At 40.1% G+C, this 14,491-nt stretch overlaps 1 protein-coding gene across 14 annotated transcripts in view; it reads left to right on the top strand.

Moving 5' to 3' along the window:
• The window catches only part of SRPK2 (SRSF protein kinase 2), a 244,493-nt gene that overhangs the window by 162,698 nt on the left and 67,304 nt on the right, over positions 1-14,491 (top strand). For all 14 annotated transcript variants that reach the window (XM_042249189.1, XM_012176669.4, XM_012176668.4 and 11 more), the window contains one exon: positions 2,296-2,447. In XM_042249189.1, coding sequence (XP_042105123.1) covers positions 2,296-2,447 — 152 coding nt within the window. The remainder of the gene's footprint in view (positions 1-2,295; positions 2,448-14,491) is intronic.

The following is a 14,491-nucleotide window of genomic DNA, read 5'->3' as shown; positions in this document are numbered from 1 at the left end:
CTCATCCTCTGTCGTCCCCTTCTCCTCCTGCCCCCAATCCCTCCCAGCATCAGAGTCTTTTCCAATGAGTCAACTCTTCGCATGAGGTGGCCAAAGTACTGGAGTTTCAGCTTTAGCATCATGCCTTCCAAAGAAATCCCAGGGCTGATCTCCTTCAGAATGAACTGGTTGGATCTCCTTGCAGTCCAAGGGACTCTCAAGAGTCTTCTCCAACACCACAGTTCAAAAGCATCAATTCTTTGGCGCTCAGCCTTCTTCACAGTCCAACTCTCACATCCATACATGACCACTGGAAAAACAGTAGCCTTGACTAGATGGACCTTAGTCGGCAAAGTAATGTCTCTGCTTTTGAATATGCTACCTAGGTTGGTCATAACTTTTCTTCCAAGGAGTAAGCGTCTTTTAATTTCATGGCTGCAATCACCATCTGCAGTGATTTGGAACCCCCCAAAATAAAGTCTGACCCTGTTTCCACTGTTTCCCATCTATTTCCCATGAAGTGATGGGACCAGATGCCATGATCTTCATTTTCTGAATGTTGAGCTTGAAGCCCACTTTTTCTCTCTCCACTTTTACTTTCAGCAAGAGGCTTTTTAGTTCCTCTTCACTTTCTGCCCATAAGGGTGGTGTCATCTGCATATCTGAGGTTATTGATATTTCTCCCAGCAATCTTGATTCCAGCTTGTGTTTCTTCCAGTCCAGCGTTTCTCATGATGTACTCTGCATAGAAGTTAAATAAACAGGGTGACAATATACAGCCTTGATGTACTCCTTTTCCTATTTGGAACCAGTCTGTTGTTCCATGTCCAGTTCTAACTGTTGTTTCCTGACATTGAAGGCAGCGTAATAAAGGCTATTTGGGGCCTATCTTAGATTTGGCAAGAATTTAGGGTTTCAGCTTAAAAGGGGGCGGCTCCTCTGGCTCTGCCTCTTGCTAGCAGCTGGAATGAGCTTGCACCCTGTGATGGCTGAACTTCTCAAGCAGGTTTCCAGACCTCTACGCCGTAGGCTGAACCATGGTGAAGAGAGAGGATTTAGAGCCAGCCTTTCATTCTGCAAGGAGTAACAGTGTTCCAAAAGGTGCTTTTTAGAAAGGGGGCATTAGTACTGGGCAGCCCTGCTCCCTCCAAAACATGGCTGTTATCTACCACATTGGTGCCTGTGAAGTTCTCCTTGCTCCCCAGACTAGAGGCCCTCTGCCTATCCCCCTGAACCTGTCTCTGGGGACCAGTTTAACAGCCAAATCCCATTGCCCCTGTTACTTGGCATCCATTCCTTCCCCACTTTATACCTGTAGAGCTATGGCCAGCTCAGGGAGAGCAATGGTGGTCCTGTTGTTAGGGTAGCTTGCCACTCAAGGGACATTCTGCATCCAGTTGAGTCTTGAGGTTCAAGATTTCCCATTGGGATATGGCTAGAAGTTGCAGTTAAATTTTATAAGTGGAAACTTCATTTTATAGAGTTGCATTATGAATGCCTTATTTTTGAGCAAATTTAATATATTCTTGAGGTATTCTAGATATTTGAAATGTTTACATCTGTAACCTCTTAAGTTTTTTGCTTCTTTTTAGTGTTATAGGTTTTCCTATCTTTTGTAAATGAGTATGCTAAATATTTAGCTTTATGTGGCAATCAGAAATGACCCATGGAAACTTTGCGTTGATGTATGAATTGTATTTGTATTAGACCACATTCACATGTTTTCTTTGTTTAATTTCCAGTTTGGAACAATGTTCTTGTCTTGATAAAAGGTTGATAGAGAACTGAATTGTTTAATGAAAATATCTATGTATCCGTTACAGTAAACATTAGTTGGCTTTAATGAGTTATCCAAGAATCCTAACCACATTTCTATGGTGTCAATGGGTAAATAAATTTTGATTGAAAAATGATGGATAATAAACTTTTTTTTTTTTTTAATGTCCAGGATTATTGTCCTCTTTTTTCTAATCTTTGAGAATGTGTTCTAACTAATAAGCTTATGTGTCATGGGGGGCTGATTGCCTTATTTCAATTACAATTCATGATATTAATATATGAAGAATTAAGAAATATTGAAGCTCTGAGTGAAAATGTGCCTGCAAAAATATTCGTCGGCTAATAGGATAGCCAAGGGTAGCCTTCTTGTGATTTGAAACTTTACTTGAATTCACCTAAAATGAAGTAACATTAATCAGTATCTCTTCTTAGTGTGTGAAAAGTTATATTTTTTTCCATGTTAAGAAACTCTGAAGTGTGTTCATAACACAGGATTTCCTTCTGAGTCAATAGGAATTCTCCCTCCTCTTGTTTCAGGCCGGAGCCTCAGCAGAAAGCTCCCTTGGTTCCTCCACCGCCGCCTCCACCACCACCGCCGCCTCTGCCAGACCCTGCCCCACCAGAGCCAGAGGAGGAGATTCTGGGGTCAGACGATGAGGAGCAGGAGGACCCCGCCGACTACTGCAAAGGTGATGTGCTTGCCTTCCCCCCGGGCCACCCCATGATTTGTTGGGGGTAAGGCCAAAGGGAGTTAATGATGCAGACTACTTGATGTCAATATTGTTAAAAAATTTTGGGATTGTTTAGTATAAAACGATACCAGAAAATATGAGAGATATCAGAAGGAAAATTTTTTTAAGAGCTAGAAAGTAAAATACATAGGTGCACATACATATACTGAGTAATTTCAAGATTTAAATCTGCTGACAGAATTAAAGATGGTATACAGTAGGATAATTAAATATAAAAACAAAATAAGCCATCTGAGAAGAACATAGAAAGTAGGTTGAGAGCTGAAGAACTGATGCTTTTGAGTTGTGGTGCTGGAGAATACTCTTGAGAGTGCTTGGGTTAGCAAGGAGATCCAACCAGTCAATCCTAAAGGAAATTAACCTTGAATATTTACTGGAAGGACTGATGCTGAAGCTCCAATACTTTGGCCACCTGATGTGAAGAGCTGGCTCATTTGAAAAGACCTTGGTGCTGGGAAAGATTGAGAGTAAAAGGAGAAGGGAATGGCAGAGGATGAGATGGTTTGATAGCATCACCAAGTCAATGGATATAAGTTTGCCAAACTCCGAGAGTGAGTGAAGGAAATGAGTGTTATGCAGTCCATGGGATCGCAGAGAGTCAGACCTGACTGACTGACTGAACACCTACCACCACCAGACTCCTACTGGGGGAGCCAGTCTGTTGTTCATTACATTGGGTATAAGTTTCCTGGCTGCCAAGACCATCAAGGAGCTCTTCCTTTCTCTGGATAGCATTGAGTTACATAGTATTTTGTCTGTGGAAAGAAAATCTGCCCATTTGTTTATGGAGACAGATGTACTCTGGCACTGTACTCAACAAAAAACCTATTTCGTAGGTTCTGCCATTGTGTGACATAGTAGATTACGTTTTCAGCTGTGATTTCACAGAATGCATAGAAATTATTCAGGTAAAGTATTCTTGTATTTATGTTTTGTAAAAACCAAGAGCATACAGCTAAACTGCTAAAAGGCAAGCATATTGTATGATGAATATTGAAAATAATTTGATCCAGACCTCATACTCTGTGTAGACTGGATCCCAAGAATCTAGTAGAAAGGAAAGGCAGTCCATTTGCTGCCTCTTTGTTACTTACCTTTCTCTCTTGGACTTTAATTCCCTGAAACAGAAAATTATCACAGTTTGAATTCTTAGCTTCTGAACCGTTAACAAGACATTTATTTGCTACAAATTATGGGAAATGTAAATCAGATTTTATATGGCTTAAGGATAGATGGCAGGAAATACACACTGTTTAGGCCATAAAGCGTTAATGCCTCTCTGTCTCTCTTGTATCTTAGTATCAATTTAGCTAGTGATTGCAGGTCATTTGTGTGTTGGTTAAAGGATAGTGTACTTTTTAATTACCAGGAAGCAAAAGTTATCATTCTGCTATGAAACTTAAAGAAGGAATCTTCCTGTCTAACATGATTCTTCCATAGGTGTGGATTTCTACACGTAGAATCAGCATTTTCCTTAGAAAATGAAATATTTATCTGTAGCATTTATGTAACTAGTGATTATGACCCCACAGGTAAAGGTCTGTGCCTTATAATATGGAAAAGAAGATGTTTTCCCTTCCCCTCTCTTGTAATCTGCATTTCTTGGTTTGAAAATGAAGTTATATGAAGAGGAGATGTGAACAGCTGTCTTTAGATTGTGCTTCTTAGGCCAAAGTATCAGGCTGGTGTGAAAGAACTGTTCTCTGCAGAATGTTAGGCTCCACCCTACTGGAATGAGATCTGTTTGCCTCATACCTGGATCTTTTGTGGTATAGATCATAACTTGTTGTTTAAGATAACTGATAAACACTTTCAAGGAACTGATGGAGCTGATTGGCAATGTCTGGGAAAAGAACTGTGGCCCGCCCCGCCCCACACTGCCCCATCCGTTAGAAGAGATACCTTTCTCCCTGGAAGTGGATGAGTTTCAGTTACCAACATGGTGCTCTATCACCCATGAGTACTTTAGTATATTTTGCCTGCAGTCAAGTACGTTCTCCCGTGTTAACCGCTACACAACTGTCAAGAAGTTAATGTTGATATACTTCTACTGCTCAGTCCTCGAACCCCACTCAGGTTTTGCCAGTTGCCCAATAGTGTCGTTTATGTGAAACCAATCCATTGCAGAATCACATTATATTTTGTTTTCTTCTTCCTTTGATCTGGAAGAGTTCTTTAGTTTTTTTCTTGGCTTTTATGACTTTGACGTTTTTGAAGATGTGGGCCAATTATTTAGTATAGTCTTTCTCAATTTGGAATAACAAAATAGTGCTGTTCTGTGAGAAGTGTTCTTCTCATTGCATCATATCAGATAGTGCATGATTTTGATTTATACCAGCACTATTGATGTTGACCACTTGTTCAGGATGGTGTCTGCCAGATAGCTCTACTGTAAAATTGCTCTTTACCCCCTCTTAGTTAATAAGCAGTCTGTTGAGAGTAACTTTGAAGCTGTGTAATATTCTTTTGTCAGAAAATTTACTTGCTTCTTCCTTTCCCTCTATCCTATCTCTCCCTCCCTCCCATCCATCCATCCATTTATCTGTCAGTTTGTGTATCTTAAATGTATTCACTCATGGGTTTTCTTTTTATTCAGTGGGTTATAGTCAGCTACTTTCCTTATTTGTTTTGATAGTTCAGTTCACTTCAGTCGCTCAGTCGTGTCCGACTCTTTGCGACCCCATGAATTGCAGCACGCCAGGCCTCCCTGTCCATCACCATCTCCCGGAGTTCACTCAAACTCACGTCCATCGAGTCGGTGATGCCATCCAGCCATCTCATCCTCTGTTGTCCTCTTCTCCTCCTGCCCCCAATCCCTCCCAGCATCAGAGCCTTTTCCAATGAGTCAACTCTTCGCATGAGGTGGCCAAAGTACTGGAGTTTCAGCTTTAGCATCATTCCCTCCAAAGAAATCCCAGGGCTGATCTCCTTCAGAATGGACTGGTTGGATATCCTTGCAATCCAAGGGACTCTCAAGAGTCTCCTCCAACACCACAGTTCAAAAGTGTCAATTCTTCGGCACTTAGCTTTCTTCATGGTCCAACTCTCACATCCATACATGACCACTGGAAAAACCATAGCCTTGACTAGGCGGACCTTAGTTGGCAAAGTAATGTCTCTGCTTTTGAATATGCTATCTAGGTTGGTCATAACTTTTCTTCCAAGGAGTAAGCATCTTTTAATTTCATGGCTGCAATCACCATCTGTAGCGATTTTGGAGCCCCCCAAAATAAAGTCTGACACTGTTTCCAGAGCTTCCCTGGTGGCTCAGAGGTTAAAGCGTTTGCCTGCAATGCAGGAGATCTGGGTTCGATCCCTGGGTCGGGAAGATCCCCTGGAGAAGGAAATGGCAACCCACTCTAGTATTCTTGCCTGGAGAATCCCATGGACAGAGGAGCCTGGTGGGCCACAGTCCACGGGGTCGCAAAGAGTTGGGCACGACTGAGCGACTTTACTTTCACTGTTTCCCCATCTGTTTCCCATGAAGTGATGGAACCAGAGGCCATGATCTTCGTTTTCTAAATGTTGAGCTTTAAGCCAACTTTTTCACTCTCCTCTTTCACTTTCAACGTTTTGATGCTTAGATTTTCTCAAATTGGCCATTAGAAATCCCTTCAGGTTGCTTATGTGTCCTTTTGAAAAGTACCTATCATTCTTTTTTTGTTCTATACATCATTTTTTCACTCAGTATGTATTAGAAGTCATTCTGTAAACTACCTATAAAGCTGTGTCACTTGTTTCATTTATTGTTGTTTTTTAAGTTTCGTGTAAACCTTTTTAATTAAAAAATTTTATGTAGTTTTAAAGGTTATACTTTATCTACAGTTATTTCAAAATTTTGGCTATATTCCTTGTGTTGTGCAATACATCCTTGAACCTGTCCTATATCCAGTAGTTTGTACCTCCTACTCCTGCAGCTGTGTATCTTCCTCTACTCCAAGCCTGTAACCATTACTTTGTCCTCTGTATCTATGAGCCAGCTTCCTTTTTTTTTTTTTAAAATTTACTGGTTTATTTTTTAAATTTCTCATATAAGTGATATCATTACAGCATTTATCTTTCTCTCTCTGACTTATTTCAGTTAGCATAATGCCCTCTGCCGGGGTCCAGCCCCGGTGGATCCAGGGAATTCGAAGGCGTGGAAAGACTTGTTTATTTATTAATGTAAGATTAGGTTAAGAAACTATAGTGTAGTATGAAGATTAAGTGGAGGAAGAGGTCTGAATAGCTTGGTTTACACGGAAGGCCAGTAAAATTCCAGACAAGGAATTTGCACCATCTACGTTGGGCCACCGGCGCCCGCTTGAATATCTAAGGGTGCCTCGCCTTAAGCTCCCTTTTGCGCGGGTCTTAACAACCCGGGCAAGTAAGTAGACCTGGTGAGCCTCCGCGCCCCAGGTGGAGATTCAGCCTGAAGTTAAAGTAAAGAGCAGAGAGAGGGAAAGGGAGAGAAGAAGAGAGAAAGACACGGGGGAGCCAGAGTCCCAAGAAACCAGGCCGAGAGACCAGTTCGAGAAACTGGTCCGAGAAGCTGGTCCCATCCTTTATTGTTCAGAAGGCCTTTTATACTTTTGATAAAACATGGAGATCAATGGGTAACACAAAATTATGTAGCGTTCGCAGCCCAGACTCTTTCTGTACATCATTTTGTATAGAAAAGGTCTCAGGTGATTTACATTATCTTCTGGCCAAGAGGCTTGTTAACACTTTTGGCTCTCTTCCTTAATGAATGTTAATTTTGTTTCCCCTGAAGTGTTTTTCTTTAATCTGCATCTCCTTAAAGCATTAAAGTTACATCTCTATAGAACAAAGGTGCAGTGGGATATAACAAAGAAGGTACTTAACTCAAAGATCTAATGTTGCTAATACCAGGTCTACTACTTGCATTTCTATATACCAACTATATCTAAAAATAAAGGATATGAAAATTTGGCAGCAAGTATTGACTCAACAAATGAAACTTTTAATCAGTCCTATTCTAAAGATTTTGACTCCTCGGAAGCTCCTACATTCCTAGGATGTTTTAAGCTTCCTGTGCCTCCTGCGGTCAGGAGGCGTCAAACAATCACACGCGCAGCTGTACGAGTCCTGCAGGCAGGCTAGAAAGCCATCAGAGGGGTTTTTGGATTGAAACACTCTTTCAAATGCAGAAGACTAAAGCCCTGAATTGACTTTTTCCAGAAAATGTCAGAAGAGTGGAAAAGCAGAGCACAAAGCCGGCAGATTTTTGTTGGGGTACATGCTTAGGAATTTCCAGAGGGGCCCCTGAAGTCTGAGCACGCCTTGCGTATGTCAGCTTCCTTCCTCATGACCTTGTCACGGGTGGGATTCCTCACACTGGTTCCCGGCAGCCCTCCATGTCTGTCCATGTTTCTACAAATGGCAAAATTCCATTTATTTTAGTGGTTGTATAGTATTCCATTGTGTGTGTGTGTGTGTGTGTGTGTGTGTGTGTGTGTGTATATATATATATATATATATATATATATGACACCATGTCTTCTTTATCCTTCTCTTGATGGGAAAAGTCCCTATCATTCTTAAATCCTTTCTTATTTTCAAATAAGATGTATTCATCTTGTAATTTTCCTACTCCAGGCCTGGAATCAGCTTTCTCCACAAGGAGCCCTGGAGATAACAGTATTTAGAAAAGAAGATCCGAGCATTAGAGTGAGACTGTTACTCTTTGGGTGTCCCCGCTTCTCAGTCCCTTAGCACAGAGCTAAAGACACACACTCCCTTTAGATTTGTATTTCTGTGTTTATTTACAGATGTATTAAAATCCATGAGTTTATTATATCTCATTTCCACTTTTAGTACCAGAAGACTCAGCTCATTTTTCTCCTTAGCCTATCTGTAGTTTCTTTCTTTTGCAGTAAGAGACTTGGCTGTCATTATCCTCATTATATTTACTTACTCAGCTTCCTTGTGTGTAAGAGTCACCAGTCATTGTCACTGCCGTTTTGGACATGTCTGCCCTTTCCTTATTGCCTAGCTTGTTCTTGGACATCCTCTGTTGCTTGGCACTACCTAGTGGCTGTGTACTGACGTGTTCGGGAGGATGGAAGGAGAGAGCTGCCCTTCACAGTCTAAGGGTATGTTTTGCTTAGTCTGTGTATGTGGCTTCTCTCTCTTCTGTCACTTCACAGCTTTGCTTGTTTCCTTCATCTTCATTCTTAGAGAATCTCTGCCCTGCCAGCCTCTTCTTAATAGTCCTGAAGTAAGAGAAAACATCAACAGAAACAAAACACACCACATCTTTTATCTCTCTTTACAAAAGACGTTTTTGTTCATTATAGGAGTTATAAGTATTTTGGGGGTCATGGTGTGGAACGTCACCTGGAATCCCACCATCCACCTTTTGCTGCAGTAAGCTTTTAAGTTCCTGCAATTCTGAATCATTTATGACCAACCAACGTGTATCTTAACTTTTTACCTTTTTTTTTTTTTTTTACCTCTTTACCTTGGTAAAAGCTAAAGCTCTTTCCTTATTCAGAGCATGTGCAATGTTCGTTGTTTTAACAAAAAAGCCACTGTTTAAAGGTCTGATATCGCTAATGCATTATTCATTGCTCCCTTCTATTGTGCTTGGCAGTCTCTGTGGCCTGGGACTCTTTCCCTTTCTTCACAGCTAACATGTTCCTGTCCATAAGTCCCAGGGGAGTATGGACTTCAGCATCTGCAAAACTTGGGTCAAAGCCTGGCCCTGTTGCTCTCCATTTCTGTATCCTGGGGCAGGTCCCTTTGTTCTAGGCTTGAGTCTCTTCGTCTCTCCTATAATATCGTCTGCCCGTATAATAACACATGTAATGGCATCTATCCCCTATGGTTTTATGAGGAATAAAATGAGATAAATATGCTTCTGTGTATCAGGGCATGTTACCTGATACCTAGAGAGAGGATTGTTCTGAAATATGAATTCTCTTTTTGCCAGTCCTTTTTTTGTTCAATCATCCTCTTCTTGTGTGTATTACCATCTGTGCTTACATGCTGGCCCCCTGAGTGGTCTTAAACGCCTTACTTGTGGTGGACTTGAAAAGAGAGTGGTCAGCACTGCTTCTTGCTCTCCTTGTTTTTTATTGGTTACCTCTGGTCGGTTGTCTGCGGCACTAACTGTAGCAGCAGGCTGTGCAGTTTATTCTGGATTTTAGTTCCAAGTTCAGAGGATAACAGGGGTCAGGCATGGAGTCAGCTTATAAGTAAACAGTTCCAGGAGGCCCTTGTGCAATACTTGCTCACATTGTTTTGTTTTTTTTTTTTTTAAACTTACAGCTTCCTTATCAGTGCAAAACTTCCTCCTCTGGGGAGATTTTAATCTAATGTGGGTTTTCAGAGTGTGACCTGTACCCCCTGCATCAGAACGTTCCTAGGCTGGACTCTGAATCTTCAGTTGGAATCCTTGGGAGTAGGATCCGGACTCTAAGTATTTAACAAGTTCACTTAGTGATTGTTTCTGCACATTGAAGCTGAAGTTGGCTCACATGAGGCACCTACCATTTGTCTAAGACTCCAAAGCTATAGCTGCAAGAAGTGATCCTTCTCTTCACTTTACTCTGTGTTACTGATTTACTGTGAAAGGGGAATTACTGCTTTGAACTACATTATCTTCTAAAATTTCCCCAGAACTCTGTGCGCACATGTACCCCAAGGACTAATAAATGGTGAAAGAAGGAACGTTGCTTTGATATATCATGCTGCCTGCACCGACTGACTTCCTCAGAGATCCTGTTTGGTAGCTCTCCTAAATCATTTTTAGATTAAGTTGGCACATTCATTATGCAGTTTGTCACTTAACATTATTTCTGGAGACATTGGTTTCAACATAGTTGTGGCCTGACTTGGTACTAAAACATGTCGTTTCCTTATGCCTTCTTCAAATCCCTGACACATCTTATTTAGGACCCTTGATCACCCATAGTAGTGCCCACCCCACCCCATCTCCCTTAGCCCTCGTGATGTGTGATTATACATTTATTTTTGTGTTTCTGATCTCTTTCTCCTCAATCTGAATTATTTCCTATAATCAGGAGCAGTATGTTTTGTTAATCCCACTGCATTTGAACCATCTACTGTGCAGTGTTTTTGGTTGGATGAAAAAATTGTCTAGTGTTAAGCTTCAACTAAGGGCAAGAGAGTACTGGTGTTACCTCTGTGTCTGAGAAGGCGTGTCAGAGTGAGGAGGTTGACGTGCCATGGAGGACACACAAATCAGAGTACAGATCCTTCATTTCTGCTCTAAACTGTCTTAAAATCATCACGGTGCCCCAGAAAGCTTTAGTAGGGATCTGGGAATATCTTCTTCCAAACATAGGGTAAACAATATGAATAGTTGCCTGCTAAAAATGTGGACTGGCTTCCTTATATACAAACTGCCCTTACCATGTGTGTTTACTGTCCATTTGTGAACAGTTTAGCCTGGTTGAATGTTAGTAATTCTCAAAATGTAATGTTGGTTACAAGTTCATATTGGTCTTCTCTCTGCACAATCTGTGATTTATGACTATTTTATAGCTTTAAGGTTTGCTTGTTTTTTAAGGGAAAAAAGCAACATTCATTACACAAGTTGACTTAGAAATGGTGTCATTTAGCTGGAATATTTTATTGAAAGTATAGTCTTTTTTTTTTTCAGGCACAACTTTATTATTATTTTTTCTTTTGTTTTGAAATCAGTAAAGGAGACTGGGTTCTAGAAGCAGCAGTAATATGATGCAGCAAGTCTGTGCATTCTTCTTTTTTGTTTATGTTTAAATACATCTAAATTATCACACTGTTGGCACACCTCATTTGTATGAAATTCTGCACCACACATACTAATTGTAGTAAGGTTAGCCTCTCATGCCAGTTAAAAAAAAGAAAAGACTACTCTGGAAGATAATTTTCACTGAACTCTAACCAACCTTGGTTAAGTGGACAGTGACAAGATTATAAATGATACAAAAAATAACATTTTAACATTTGGGTAATTTTTAATATATTCTACCCTCATATGGTCCTCAGAATTAAACCATAATGAGCAGAAGAGGAAAAAGAATGCCACTGAGTGCTAAGGCAGAACATCCTGACAGAGGTGATGAAGGTAGAGTCTATACTAAATATCAAGTGCAGAATTTCATAGGGCCAACAGGTTACCAGCCTATATTTTTCACTTACACAGGTGAAGTGGATTTTGCAATTGTCAGTTATGTTAAATGCACCAAATAAAGCTCCTAAAATTGATACTATAAGGCTCCACCTTAAGTTTTCCAGACTGTAACTGTGCAGAAGTATAGTCTTTTTTATTTATTTTTTGCAGTAGGTCCTTGTTGATTGTCTGTTTTAAACATAGCAGTGTATACTTGTCAATCCCAAACTCCCAGTCTATCCCAAGCCCTCACCCTTCTCCTCCATAATTGTAAGTTCATTTTCTAAGTCTGTGAGTCCATTTCAGTTTTGTAAGTAAGTTAATCGTTTTTAAGGTTCCCTATATAAGCGACATCATAGGATATTTTTCTTTCTCTGTGTGATTACTTCACTTGGTAAGTCCAGGTCCATCCAAAAATGTAGTCTTTAGTTTCTGTTCTTTTTGAAAGTAAAAAATAAACTTTATTCATTCACAGTTCTTTTCCTTAAAACCACTAACGCTGCATACATACTGAATTCACCATGGTAGTCTGTGTTTTTAAAAATTACTTGGCTTAATTTGGCTTACTTGAAGCCTTGAGAAGGGATTCTGCGTATCTATATGAGGAAGGTAATATGCCCTTGAATTTTTTACATGAGCTTCATTATATTCCTTTTGCGCAGACTGAGGTGATTCCAGCACTGTCAGGCCTGTTGCTGCTGTGAATCACTAATGGTGTGGCTATTTATTGATCACTAAGCTTTAGCTGCATAACAAGGGAATTCTCTGAGGCTTTCCTATATGTATTGTATTTTACTACAGCGATTGGAAGGGTGAATGAGAAACAGCCTGTGTTTTCTAGGAGTTCAAGGCCTTATAGACTTCACTAGTAGAACATAAGCTCCTTCACGGAAGAGTCTGTCTAGGCTCCCGTTCCGTGAGTGATACAGAGGGAAAACAGTCTGTGGTCTGCTGAATACGGAGTGATTGAATGGACCAGACTAAGAAACTACTGAAGTGCCTTTCTTGGTATTTTTTGTGTGTGGTTAATTATAAGAGGAGGAAAAAGGAAAATTTGTGAGGATTTTAAAGGAATGAGGTTGTATTTGATTAGAGGTAAAAGAAAAGACTTCATAGAAAATGAAAAGGGGGCCTTTCCAGTTAAGAGTAATTGAACTTTTTTGTTGAGGGTGGGCATTTCTCTGGTGTTTTCAGTGCCGAGGGTGCAGGTTAATCCCTGGTCAGGAAATGAGATCCCACAAGCTGCTGGACCAAAAAAAAAGAACTCTTGTAGTGTGATAACCTCTCTTAAAAATGTGTTTAAGGATGATATAGCTATACCAAAATGTCAGCAGTAGGTATGAGGTTAGTGTGGAGGCTTCTTTCTCTACTTTTATGTCTAGTTGTTGTAGTACGTCTGTTGAAAAAACACTTTTCTTTCTCCCTATGGAATTGCCTGGTGCCTTTGTAAATAAGTTTACCATATGTATTAGGGTCTATTTATGGACTCCTTTCTGTTCCATTCCACTTTTGGTCTGTTCGTGCTCTTACTCTGTGCTGCCTTGATTTGTGTAGCTTTATATAGTAAGTCTTGAACTGGGTAGTGGATGCCCTCCAACTTTGTGCTTCTTTTCCAGAATAGGTTTTGACTTAACTAGTTCCTTTGCATTTATGTATAATTTCAGCCTCAGCTTATACAGTTAATTTAGATGTCTTTCTTTAATAGCATTGAATCTTCTTATCTATTGTAGAAGAGCATAACTTACCACCCCTAAAGTCTTTTTTGGCATGTGGTTTATTTTGAGCTGAAAAGGGCCAAAAGACTCAGGAAGACACTTTGGATCTTGTGCGGCCTGTGCCTGCAGCGGCTTGGTTTCCCAGTCAGAGATTGAGGCTGGGTCGCAGTGTTGAGCACACCAAATCCTAGACACTAAATTAATGGTCAGTGACAAGGACTCTGGCTTTTCAGCTTTACGCAGAAGAATTTCCACGAAGATGGAAAGTATGAGGCAAATCAAGTATTTCTTAGGAGGAAAAGAGTACAGTATGTGTGAATAGACACACGGGCAGACTGAGAGGTAGAGAGTCCCTGAGTTGTGCCCTCCTGGCAGTTTAAATCACTTTTCTGGTGATCATGGCAATCACCAACCGTCAAGGCCCTGAGGGTTGTGTCATTTAGCATGTGAATGTGTTACAGTGAGTGTATAATGAGGCCTATGGCCTCTTGGAAGCCAGACCTTCCATCTTCTTGAGCCATGTTGATTCTCACCAGTTCCTCTGCCTTTTTTTTTTTTTTTTTCCTCTTTGCTGCTTCCCCCTGTAACTTAGATAAGAGTAATTGATTTCTAGAAAAATATTTTTAAAAAGGAAAAAAAAAAAAAGAAGAGTAATTGGTTTCTATTTGGAGGAGGGACTGGGATATGATTCTGGGGTCATAGTCTTAGCAACATGTTTATTTATGTCTTTAATTTCTCTCAGCGATTTTTTTTTTCAAGTTTTCAACGTGGAGGTCTTGTGCATATTTAATTTTTGCCTTTCTCTCTTTTTTGGAATGCTGTTGTTATTATAAGTTGTTTTTTGATGGTGTGTAAAATGTAATTGAGTCATTGAACATGTATCCTGTAACTGCTGAATTTGTTTGCTAATTCTATTGGTGTTCTGTGGGCAGATTTTTTGTATTTTCTGCACAGTCATTTATCATTTCAGCACAGTTAGTTTTCTTTTCCTTAGCATTCATTATGTTTCTTTGCTTCATTGCTCCACACACAAAATTGAATAAAAGCAGTAGGACTGGACATCCTTATCTTGTTTCTGATCTTACAGTAAATGTATAGATTAAAAAATATATATATCTCTTTATTAGATTATGATGAATCCCATG

This window comes from Ovis aries, chromosome 4, assembly GCF_016772045.2.
Source record: "Ovis aries strain OAR_USU_Benz2616 breed Rambouillet chromosome 4, ARS-UI_Ramb_v3.0, whole genome shotgun sequence".
NCBI lineage: Eukaryota > Metazoa > Chordata > Mammalia > Artiodactyla > Bovidae > Ovis > Ovis aries.
This window is presented reverse-complemented; position numbering and strand designations above follow the sequence as displayed.